Source organism: Diadema antillarum, unplaced genomic scaffold, assembly GCF_040938485.1.
Source record: "Diadema antillarum isolate AM-2024a unplaced genomic scaffold, OU_Dant_1.0 scf00000154, whole genome shotgun sequence".
Taxonomy (NCBI): Eukaryota; Metazoa; Echinodermata; class Echinoidea; order Diadematoida; family Diadematidae; genus Diadema; species Diadema antillarum.
In genome coordinates, this window is record NW_027271043.1 from 955,357 (window position 1) to 968,337 (window position 12,981).

Below are 12,981 nucleotides of genomic sequence, written 5' to 3' on the forward strand. Positions count from 1 at the left end.
CATTAGCGAAATTAAATAAGAGAGCAAGCATGACTCCTTCCAGCACTTCTGATTGTCTACATTCTTAAACCCATTTTATAAAAGCCATTATCGACCTATTAATCATCTGTCAATTGTCCTCATTAATCTTTACACTGATCCATGTACAGTGTGTATGGCATGCAGACATATACACATGGCTTTATGTCATCCATCCTCCCCTAATTCATTCATCTGTCCATCAGTCAAAGTTTTACCCACTAATTTGTATGTGTCTATCCTCAGTTTTTATCTCCATGTCATTATTATCCTTTCTAAACTAATTTTTGTCTGCTCATTAATTCCCATTTTCATCCATGTCACTGTAGGGCCAACATTACTGACTGTATAAACACACAGATGCATGTACTTCATATGCAATATATTAACACAACCACACGTTCATCCTTCCAATTATTCATCTGTTTATGTATCAGTCTATTTATCGTTCATTTCCGGTAGCTTTCAGCCAGTTTTTATCCAGTTGTCATTGATTTCATTCTTTGTCGTCCTTCTGTCCCTCAGAACTCCAGCAAACCTGTCACCACCGATGCCTTTGCCAGTCTGCTGATCAGCTACCTGCCGTCCATCACCATCACCTTGCTCAACGGCGTCGTCCCGCTCATCTTCAACGTCATCGTCCGCTTCGAGGACTACAGCCCTCAGTTTGAGATCAGCATCACCTTGATCAGGTACCTGGGCATCTCGGAATTGGCAGAAATATATATGTGATTCAAGTGTCATTCTTTTTTGTACAAACTTGAACTCAGGGATGCCTCGTGATCATTTTTTTAAGCTGTAATTAAACGACTCATTCTTGAATGAGAATCTGTACGAGCTCATTGGATTCCACTGTGGACTGTCAATCTTGAGTTGGCGTTGATGGTAGCTTAAGGTTCTTTATCCCCATTGCCTCATCCTGTTGAGGGGAATTATTAAAAGGCATTGGTCCTGTGGTTGCTTGTACACAAGTACTTATGCCCAAGTCACATAGACATCCCGGATCACCCCAAACCACCCCGGATCTGATCCGAGGAGAGATCTGTGTTGATGCCGGGAGGCCAACACGGTCAAAAACATCCGGCGTCATCCGGGGATTGCCGTGTTGGCAGAGCAATCCAGGGTGGTCCGTGTGGCTGCCGTGTAGCTGCCGTGTTGATCTGTGTAGCTGCCGTGTTGATCCGTGTAGATGCCGTGTTCGTCCGTGTAGATGCCGCGCTCTTCCGGCCTTATCCGTGTAGCTGCCGTGTTGATACCGTGTGTACAGTCATACCAAAATCCCGGATCTCCCCGGACGTCCCCGGATCTCCCTGGATCACCGTGTAGATCCTTGAACATCCGTGTTTATATGTGACTGGGGCATTACCCTCATCCATAGTGGCCAAGTTGAATAAATCCAAACTCAATGGTCCAAGGTACATTTCAGTCAGAGAACAGCTTATCTTGTGTTTTAACACACACACAGACACACATGCACACACACAATGCATTCAGTATTTTTATACATAAAAACCTGTTTCTGGTGCTAGTCAGTCAATCCATCTTGACCTTTCTTTTCATATTGACTCTTAGTAAGCCTGTAAACTTATTCTGTTTGCATACTGTAAATGGGGGGGATAATTTCAGTTAATATTTCTCATCTCAATTTCTCAATGTATGATTTTTATTTAGGTATTCCTTTACAAATGAATTGACCTCTCTTGAGACAATAGTGGGATGTATGATGGTAGTGCACCTATGTGCAGCTGTTGTCTTATCAGAGATTATGTCATTAAATGTATACTGTGTACACCAAATATTTAGTGAGGTTATTTTTGCAAATTTTGCGAGTCAGGTGCTGTTCGTTAATTTTAAAACACGCTAAAATATTGACTCTCATCCCGACATGAATGTGACATGCACATATATATTTCTATGTTTGGTATACCATACTCCATGATTGCAAATTTTACCACTCACAAAATCGTCAGGAAGTTCCGATTCGCGAAAAATTAGACTTGCTGAATATAGGGCGTATACAGTATCTGGTGGCGGACTTCATCTTAACATGCCCCCTTTCTTTTCCTCCTCACTTTCAGGACGGTATTCTTGAGGTTGGCATCCCTGGTGGTCCTCTTCCTCTCCCTCTACCCTCAGGTCGTCTGTCCGGGGACGGCCACGGAAGCCTGCAACATCTGCCCCAGTGATCTGAGAGTAAGTCACTGTGTAAAGGAAGGGCTTTCTCAGTTAATGTTTTGTTTTCTCGTAATGTTATGATACTTTTTTGGGGGTGAGGTTTCATTGTCTTTGTCTAATTTCAAAACTGCCAAATCTCCCTAATTTTGAACATTTGAATGTTGCCTTGTGTACCTGACAAGAGAATGTAAAAGTCTTCCTTAACTTACATTATTATTAGGGAATTATTTTGCCTTTTGATTTGCATGTGGCACACTAATATCTGGCCAGTAACTCTTTGAAAAATGACTGATTTGGATGTGAGACTGGGGGGAACCGTGTAATGGCTGACCAAAGCCTTGATATGCTCAATTCTAAGTGACTTTTTTTAAACCTGTTCATCTTTTCCCCAAGAGACTGGATAGATGTAAGGCAATTAATGAACCTGTGTTAGTAAGCCTTTCTCTCTCTTTCTCCCTGTTTCAGTGCTGGGAGACATACATTGGTCAAGAGTTTTACAAGCTGACGATCACTGACTTTGCTGCTGTGTTGCTTGTCATCATCTTAGTGGAATTTCCACGAAAGTAAGTGATTTCATTGTTTGTTTTGGATGCTTTTTTTTTAATGGAAGAGTGTCATACCAAGTTGCCATCTACAACATACTTAGTACTTACATTCAATTCTTTCTCTTTCAGTTAGAAAGCAAAAAAAAGTCAATTCTGTTTTTAACATTTTCCGTGTTAACTGTCTACCAGTTTTATTTCCAGTACTTTCATTTGTATTTGCATTTATCGGATTGTGTGTGTGTGTGTGTGTGTGTATGTGTGTGTGTGTGTGTGTGTTTTGTATTGTTTTGTTTCACTTCACTTAACAATATTGTTTTAGTCTTTTTTCATTGTCAGTCACATTCAGAAGCTTGATTTTTTGAGGATGCATATCTTAGATTTAGCTCTAATATTCTTCTTTATGTTAATGTTTGCCTGTATTTCTTATCACTGGTTGTCTTTGTCTCTCTCTCATGTTCTACCTGGCACTCTCGACAGGCTCGCAGCAAAGTACTGTCATTGCGGTATAGCCCAGGCACTGGGAAACATGGAGTTTGAGATCCCCAAGAATGTGCTGGCCATAGTCTACTCCCAAGCCTTGTGCTGGTAAGAGCTTTCCTCATGTATACAGCAATGAGTAGGAAAGAAAGGAGAAAAGACATTGGGTTTCCCCTATTTCTAAGTCAAGAATTGACTGGTACATTAGATGGACTTCTACAAAGAGAAAGAAGAAAAGACCTGTTGATTTGTCTGATTTGGGGAGATTTTCTCTTTGTAAGCTGAGTTACCTTTTTTTTTTCTTTCTGAAATCAAAGTTTGGAAGCATAAAGTTAAATATGAAGTAGTGTTTTTTTTAAGCTTTATTGCCTCTTTTTTTGGACATTTCCCAATTTCTATTTTGTGCTAAAGAAATAAATTTTAAAAAATTGCGTGAAAACACATTAGAGACTTTCAAAGAGTCCGCAGTATCTTTAGTGAGCACATTATTTTGGTTAATTTGGATATCCCTTCAGAGTGGATGCAATCGAGTTTCAAATCCCCTTTCCGATCCAAACACAGTAAAAGGTTACTCAATGAACCTCAAAACCCCTTTTCTCAGAAGTAGCATTCCTGCATGGTTGATTTCATGGAATAATTTGGCGCATGTAGAAATTTCATTTTGAAATGTTTTGCTCCACTTTAAAGCGGAGAATTTGCCTTTGCAGAATGTGACCTTCACTCCATAAATCTTTTCTGGCCATTATTTGTTCTGTTATGCGAGGTCACATTTCATGGTTTTGTTTTCTCCTCGAAATCCTTCCTCCCTGTTCCCATCCAGGGTGGGATCGTTCTACAGCCCCATCCTGCCAGCAATCTGCGTCCTCAAGTGCTTCATCTTCTTCTACTTCAAGAAGTGGAGCCTGCTGTACAATATGGTGCCGTCGTCCCGCCCCTTCCGGGCCACCCGGTCGGGCATCTTCTTCATGGTCATCCTGCTGGTCACTTTCCTCATTTGCCTCATCCCGATCGGCTACTCCATCTCCTCGTGAGTGGTCATCCCGGCTGGCCAGACCTTCTGGGGGCCATTTCATGAAGTTTTCTGTCAGATATTTTTTTTTTCTGACAAATTGTTACAAGCTACTGAAATCCTTGCATCGGATTAGCTGAGAGCAAATTTGTCAGACAAATTTGTCAGACAAAATGCGTCATGAAATACCCCCCAGCATTCTTTACACTTTTCCCCCACACTGCTGTTGTGGTGCTCATGGCTTCAATGCCTATGACAGAATACCCCTGCCATGCCGAAATTGCTTCACAACATCTTCTCAATGTCTGGGTTGCATGATGTATTTGTTTTGATAGTGACATGCTTGAGGATATGTGGCTGCCATATGTAAATGCCATCACATAATTTTCTTATGTAATACTCTAGTTTTACTAATTTTCCTGCGTTAATCATCCTTCTTTGATTTGTAAACAATGTAATGGCTCGGTCACAAATACCATTAAGAACAGCTACAAATGCTGTACGAATGATTTCTAGACAATTTCGTAAGATATTCTTATGAAGGCCGTACGAAACCAGCGTTCATAGACCGTTTGTAAGTTTGTAGCCTGGTCTATGGTCTTGTCCAAGATTTTTTTTTTAACTTCGTACAAAACCCTCTCTTCGTAAGGCGGCCGTATGAACTCCAGAATTCGTAAGAATGCATCATTCGCACGAACTTTTGTGACCGTAGCTTTACATGAAAACAAACCGCTGATCCAGTTTAGTTTAATCAGTGATGATGGTCTCAACGATTGAAGAGAGAGAGAGAGATAGATTGAGAAATAGAGCGAAGGAGAGGAATCGTTATTACTTTGGCATGCTGACGTAGCTACAAAAAGAGAGAAGCCGAATAAAATGGAAACCATAGAAATGTGAGGAAGCATACATATGGTATCTTTCCAGAAGCAAGGGGAATCACCGAATTTGTTCTTTCGCTCTCTCTGTATCACTTTTTCTTTTGTTATCTCTCTTTCTCTTTTTCTTTCACCTACTTTTCCCCACAATCAGGATCAGTCCGTCCAAAGGGTGTGGTCCGTTCCGAGGCCTTGATTCCATGTGGAGTGAGCTGGTCATGACCATCGACACCTGGGACAACTTCCTGGAGCAGGTCTTTGAGTTCATCGGCTCCGCAGCCTTCGTTGTCCCCCTCATCATCATTCTCCTGTGAGTATATTTCTTCAAACCACCATGACAGTTTAGGGTGCCATGTAGACTCATCTTTGTTCAAAGTGAAAACATAGTTCTCATGTGCCTGCAGAACTGTCTGTTTTTGCTCTAGTGTGTATAAATACACATTAGAAGTATGAGATATGATGTTGTAGTAACACAATGTCAGTTGGGTGACAACAAAAATGTGATATATTAGCCAAAAAGGTTCACAATCTAAGCTCATACCTGATCATGTTGGCTATGTAATCGTTTAGTTCATTATTGACAATCAACAAATCTAGCAACAGAAGTACTCCAATACTGTTGTGAATTGCATGAGGTTTTTTGGAAAATATGATTGCGTGGGCATGAGCAATCCTCATGTAACTTTCTGCCTACCCACAATGCTGAAAGGGGAGGACTCTTCTGGAATAAAAGTATAACAATCAATAATATTCTACACATTTGATTTCAAAATACTTCAAAGCAACTCATCATCCTAGCAAATCTTGTCAGCAAGGTAAGTTTCTTGGTAGACCCTTTTGATATATTGCAAGCAAGTTTTGCTGACATATATATGTTATATACTGTGTATATCAAATTAGATAATAATGGCCTCCGTGTTTTCACCAATTGCAGGCTGGCCCTCTACTATTTCCAGGCCATCTCATCGGCACATCGGGACATGGTACTCCTCCTCAAGGAACAACTCATCATGGTATGTCATGGTGGTGATAGTGAGAATGATAATGATGATAATGGTATAGTACTTGCGAGGTAATGATGATGAAAATTATGATGGCATGGCTGATGGCAATGCTGCTGCTGTTGATGCTGCTACTGATGATGATGACAGAGGTGATGACGATGGTGGTAAAGATGATGGTGAGGATAATGGTAATGGTAATGGTAATGGTAATGATGATAGTAGTGATGATGATAATGCTGATAAAGTTGATTGTAGTGTTCATGGTGTGGATGATGGTTATGCTTATGGTAATGATTTTGTTAGTGATGAGGGATGATGCTGATGAACGTGATGTTAGTGACAATGGTAATGATGATGGTGATGATGATACTGATGATGTAGGGATAATGATGAAGGTGATGGCAGTGTTGTTGGTGAAGATGACAATAATGGTATTAATGATGGTTTTAATGATTATGATTATGATAATGATGGCAATGATCATAAATCAGTAATTTTATCGAGTATTAACTCTTGATTGCAAATTCTGGTGATATCCGAAATGTTTGAGCACAAGATTTCAAGTGTTGCTGATGTATGAAGATATAAACAATATAGATAGAGAACGACATGTTGATTATAATCAGAGTCAAAATGTAGTCACAAGATAAAGTTAACTAAGGGAACCGTCATGAAAATATCTGTTTACAAGCAGGGTAATGTCAACATGCCAATGTCATTGACTTTGTAGCATAATGTGTAATGTCTGACTTTCTTGAGAGGTCTTTGAGGTATGTTATCTCCACATTAAATAATCTACATGGATCTTAAGACCCTGGTAGTGTAACTGTAAGACAAAGTGCCCTCTTCCACCTGTCTTAGGGGGTGTTGCAAGGAAGTAGAGTTGCAGTCTATTGCAAATATCCATTGCAAATTTTGCAATAGAGTTTGCAATAGATAGATCTATTGCAAATTTGCAATAGATTTTGGGGAGTTGCAAGTAATTGCAACTTTCTTGCAACGTCCTCTGAGTTGACTCAATGCATCACTCACTCTTATGTAATGCTAATTGTGCCTTTTTTCCCTTTTGTGCTAATGCTTGTGATGTGTGTTTGTAGGAGGGTCGTGACAAGCACTTTCTTCTTGCAAGGCTCAACGAGCTTGACCCCACCACAACCAAGGGTCACAAGAAATCAAGGAAAAAGGAGTTGTCAGCAGGGCCTCCGAGGAACCCGTCGGATGCCTGGAGCGAGGGCGGACCTGTGGACAAGCACCCGTTTGCTCCTGGCCAGTGAGAGGAAACGGTTGCCTCGGAGACAATGACATAATCACAACCTCATCTTTACGATGTCCTGATGGGGTTTATAGTATTTATGCTCATGCATTTTGTTCATATGGCAAGGCACAACAAAGCGAAGTATGAGGGAAAATGCAGTAAAAGAAACTACTGTGCAAATTTTGAAAGGATAGATGTCAGACACAGTTTTTCTTGTTCAGTCAATTCCAATCTTGTTTGCAGATATTCAATGCATTGGCAAGTTTTCTTTCACCTCCCCCCCCCCCCCCCCCCCCACTTCCATTCATGTATCTGGATGTGTCCATATTGGAGCTTAGAAGGCTACAGAATGGAGGAATTACCTTTACATGGCACTTTCTTGGGGAACTTCATGAAAACCTCCTGTAGAAGCTGTCAAAATGTTACTAAATGCCACGGGCTGCAGTTACCATGGACCACGACTTATATGGAGAGGTCTCACACATTATCCAAAGTGTTTATTACAAGAGGTTTGATATCTTCAGCGTTACGCTAAGCTCCAGGATTCAAAATGAAAACTCTGAGTCCATTACTGTACAACAGCACTGTGCCGTCGGGCCATGTTAGGGACTGCCTGCAAATTGATACTTTTTAATACTGTGAGTACTGCCAGTGATGTCTTCGTTTGAAATAATCCATGCCTTTCCAGGAAATGCAATTGATTTCTTACTTTCATACTAATGCTAATTATGATTCTCTATAGAGAGAATAAGCTTCTACATGAATATGATTATTATGGTACCTGCCTGATACATATATTTTGAAGAAAAAAAAATACTTTAGAGGGGAAAAAAACATGCCAAATTTAGAGTGGTATTTGTGCTTTTACTGGAGCTAAACATACATCCATGTATGCATCCAATAAAGTGAAGCTATATCCTGTCTTCCAGTGAGTAAACAGAGTTCCCATGACTGTCCCAGAGAAAAGGAAATACATAGTGGGGAAACTACTGGGTATGAACGATATTAGTAGGTTCATGCTATTTTATAGACTGCTTTGCATGTGATCAAGTTTGGTGTTACCCCAGGTATATCTGACTGTGACTACAGTCTTCAACTACAAACTTATCCAGTTCTAATGCAAATTTTATACCTGACAATGAATGCATACATAAGAATTCCAAAAAAAAGAGGGAATGATAAATAAAACGAAATCTGGAATTTGTATCATACTTGTAAATGATTTTGACAAAGCTATAATGTAAATACTATGCATGGTTTTGCTGAAGAAAATTTAAAAAGTAATTTTCTAAGTGTTGATCAGCTGGTGCATGCAAGAAGTAATGCAGATTGTGTGTTTTGTAAATATTGCAAAGTGCTATATGATAGTATAGATAAGAGTTTGTACATTTCAGTTTATTTGAGGTTTGGTCGTCTATCGCTCTTTCTCTCCCGCTATCTTCCTGTGAAATATGTTAACTAAAAGATATCATCTTCACAGAGTGTAGTAACTTTTAACAGGGTATGACAATGTGTGAAGATAGTGGGGAATGATTAATGTTTGTGAGAGATTTGTCATTGTCTTTGAATTTTTGCTTTGAATTTTATCGTCACTTTGAGCTCATCGAGAGCTGCGAAAGACAATCCGCAATTTGTGCGCAACCTTTGTGAAGTATTTTCTCACAAAAGCTCTGTGTTCCTCTGGCAGACCTAAAAATAAAATTCCTTTCATCAGCTGCTGTATAATTTAAAGGTAATTAATTCAGACCTTTCCTCAGAATAATAAAGCCAGAAACTTCTTTATGGTGGAGGGGAAACAATGCTTTAGATTTCTAATTGAATTATTTGGACCCCACCCCCCCCCCCCCCCCCATAAAAGAAAAAAACAACCCAGCCATTATCCCTGGTATAAAACAGGCATATTCTTGAGTGAAAATGAGTTAGTTTTTTATTTCGTTTTCATAAACTGAGGTGTATTACAGTTCGACCTCGATTATACGGCCTCCTTTTATCCGGAAATCTCTATTATCCGGACGCATTCATGCAGTGAAGGACTTTTTTTTTCGTCCAAAAATTGAGAAAAAACAGTGACTTTAAACTCAAATTAAAATTTCTACAAAACTCACATGATTTACCTACAATATTCCCTACAGAACTAACATAAAGATATACTTTATTTTTGTGAAGAAGGGACTATAATTTTGCGCAGGCTAGCATAGATTACACCACGGTTGCGGGGTACGCTACCTGCCTAGCTGCCAGTGCACTGGGACAGCAGCAAAATACATTAATATTGTGTCTCCCATATCTGGCCAATTCGCTTATCCGGATGAGGGCCAGTCCCGACATGGCCGGATAATCGGGGTCGAACTGTACTGTAAGATTTCATATGTGATGTCAGGAGACATTATTCTTCAACCATGCAAAATTTGTGACATTTGCAAAAGGGATATCTGACCTTCAAAGTCTGTCAGACTGTTTATCTTGATGAAACACTGAAAAATTCTGCACTCTTGATTTTTGAAGTGACTTATATTTAGTACCGTGTTGATATAAAATGTGAAAGGAACGCTTAAAACCTGGCTTGACCGTGACTTCTAACCTTATGAAGCCTCAAAGCCATGAACTGTGTGAATGTTTTCATGTTTGAATTGAGAGCTATCTCCTAGGAGTAGAAGGACTTGCTACAAGAAAGGAAAATGCCATTTCAAGATATTTGAAATGATAATCAATGTATTCATGGAATGAGTATTCTTTTGTTATTGTCTTTCAAATTTCAAATCCTCCCTGTCTTTCACAATATTTTTAAAGATACTCTAAAAGTGTGGATAATTAGATGACATAGTTGATTTATGTTTGAATTCGGGGCAAGGATATGTTTCTCTTTGATAGAACAAGTGTCGGAATATCCCTCTATCACCATATTACATATTTGTAGCGCAGTATTTATGCAATACATCAGTCAGAAAGCAGTATAGCATGCATTGATGAATATATTCTTCCATGATTGAGGTATGTCACGTAGATCACATGCCTGCTGTCATTTATCTATGAAGTATAGTCTTTAGTAGTTATTTACATCAGTCACATATGTCAATGTTAGGATTTGTGAGAAGAGAAAATGCCAGAAATTGCATGGCTGATTAGACTGTCAATGTAGATCCCCACTTGTTAACTTAATGTGTGTACCAGCAAAAGTGTTCTAAACGATTTAATTGATACAGAGTAGTACACCCTGGTAGAGGATGTTAAGCTATCATAAATATTTATTATTGAGCTGATTGTTATTTCAGATTTCATTTTGTTTTACAGTTGTTTCTTAGAAATGATTGTCACAAATTGTGGTCTGACAATATGAGCTGAAGTTTCTATTTATGCTCTTGATTATATTATTGCTTTTCATGCTGCCAAGGGAGCTCCGGCTCTCACAAAACAAAATGATATGGTGTCCTCATGTAGTCGGGGTTACAAAAGAAAACATGTATTCATAGCACTTTCTTCTGATATTTGTTTCCCCCACATACCTTGAAGGATCCCAGACACCAGCATAAAACAGCAGAACTGTCACTGTGTCGCTGTGTCAAACTGCATGAGGGCGCTTGACTAAAATTCTTGCAGAGGCTGTGCTGATGACATTGCTTTGTCATCAGACATACTGCCAGAAAGCTCATCCCTAGCTTCGTATGATTTTGACTATACCGCTGAAAGCCCACCGATGAGCTAGGAGTAAAAAAATGGAGATGAGAACAAAGTGCATCATTGACATGCTGGCACCCTGTAAATTACTAGTAGAAAGTGTTGGAAGACCAATGCCTGTTAGATCTGTTTCTGGTGGACAATAGTTTTGACAGAGGTTAATTTTGTCTAATTCTTGTTTGTGTAAAGATAAAATACACTGGGAAAGAACTTTGCCTCTCAAATTGACTGCAAGATATATTTACAATTTTAGGTATTCCGTCTAGGCCTTCAGTGTGGATATTGTGTGATTTGAGAAATGTTTCTACCTCTCTGAGATGTAAAACAAGCACTGATTTCCAACAGGCTCAGTGAACAGCCTGCAGAGTAATGTCACTTGGTCTATACTGCAGTCGTTTGTTCTGCCTAGGCCACACCAAAACTTTCCGTTTCAAAGTCAGTTTGTTTCCTTGATTTATGAAATACTTGCATGGCCTGTGTTTTACCAAAAACACTGTTTTACTAAAAACAGAGCATTTTTGCTGTGAATTATGCATTTAATTTGGGCATTTCTGTAACAGACAATGTCACATTGATTCTTGTTCAGGTGATCCTTTTTGCCTTCTCTGTGTCATTTTGATGTCATTTCAGTGCTGATTTGTTGTAGAGAAAAATGAAGTGGAAATGCAGCAGAAAACTTTAGGCTGTTGTAATTTGAAATATCCCTTTCCTCTAAAAGGCAAAGAAATGTAGTGCAGTAATGACTCGGTCACTTTGGAATCAGTTCAAATGATGCATTCCAAGATGTATGTTGACCCTTTTCCCGGGTCTTCACACCAAAATGGAAACGCATGCTATCATAGCGTTGGTGTGCTTGAGGTGTAACCTGTTTTTGTTTCTGTCAAGCCTTTGAATATGTGACAATGCATATTCCTGTCACAAAAGTTAATAGTTGCATTGTCAAATTTCCCAGAGGTAGAGCTAACAGCAGATTGGTCTCGTTCAAGCTTTTTATGTTTCAGTCTTCGCAATTATTTTTTTTAAAAGTTTATTTATCTTTTCTGAGTGTTCGATGTAGACAAGATAACTGACGGCAAATGGAAGAGCCAACTGTGATAATGTTATGATGTCACAGTATGCAACGAACCAGTACAGAATGACGCAAACTGCAGAAAGTATACAAGCCCGTGTAGGGGGAATCCATGTTTCAGTTTGTGTAATCTGTCAGATGGGCTGTTCCAATGCCTTTCGGAGCAGATGGCTCCAGATGTCAGGTTTACATGAATACATGTAATGTGGTTTGTGGCTTCTGCAGATTATAACTGGTTTGTTGCGGTTTCTGTAGATTGTAACTGTTAGTTTGCAGTGTCTGCAGATTATAACTGTTGTGTGCGCATGCCATGAAATGGTTCTTTTCAGACTTGTTTGTTGTTGTGTCAGAGTCAGCATAAATTGTGTGAACTTCTTCACTGAGTGATTGCATGTTAATTTATGTTAATATATGTTGTGTATATAGAATAAACATATTTTCATATGTACACAGAGCTTCTATCTGAAAATTTCTCTGCTTTGTTAAACTTTTATTAATCTTTGCTGCTTTATTCAGCGAGTGTTCATAATAAATAAAAAGTCTTTCAATATTATTTCATGGCTTATGTTTCTTTGTACACATGTATATTGTACAGAAGCAGGATATCTGAGTGGGAGAAAAGAGAGATTAAAGGACAAGTTCACCTTCATAGACATGTGGGTTTAGTGAATGCAGCAATATTAGTACAACACATCAGTGAGAGTTTGAGCAAAATCGGACAATCCGTTCAAAAGTTATGAATTTTTGAAGTTTCTGCTCAGTCACGGCTGAATGAAAAGACTACTATAGCTTGTGATGTCACATGAGTACAACGATATAAAGAAAGAATAAAGAAAATTCAACATATTTCCATTTTTCTCGCATAACAAAAGAACACTT

The 12,981-nt window shown here is 39.0% G+C and overlaps 1 protein-coding gene across 1 annotated transcript in view; it reads left to right on the forward strand.

The window, feature by feature from the left end:
* LOC139721988 (transmembrane channel-like protein 7) overlaps positions 1-7,621 on the forward strand; it is a 78,158-nt gene extending 70,537 nt beyond the window's left edge. The window contains exons 10-17 of the mRNA XM_071633315.1: positions 544-710; positions 2,097-2,211; positions 2,659-2,756; positions 3,216-3,323; positions 4,036-4,242; positions 5,254-5,409; positions 6,034-6,112; positions 7,201-7,621. Of these exons, the coding sequence (XP_071489416.1) occupies positions 544-710; positions 2,097-2,211; positions 2,659-2,756; positions 3,216-3,323; positions 4,036-4,242; positions 5,254-5,409; positions 6,034-6,112; positions 7,201-7,377 (1,107 nt within the window). The 3' untranslated portion in view covers positions 7,378-7,621. The remainder of the gene's footprint in view (positions 1-543; positions 711-2,096; positions 2,212-2,658; positions 2,757-3,215; positions 3,324-4,035; positions 4,243-5,253; positions 5,410-6,033; positions 6,113-7,200) is intronic.
* Positions 7,622-12,981: the final 5,360 nt, after the last annotated feature.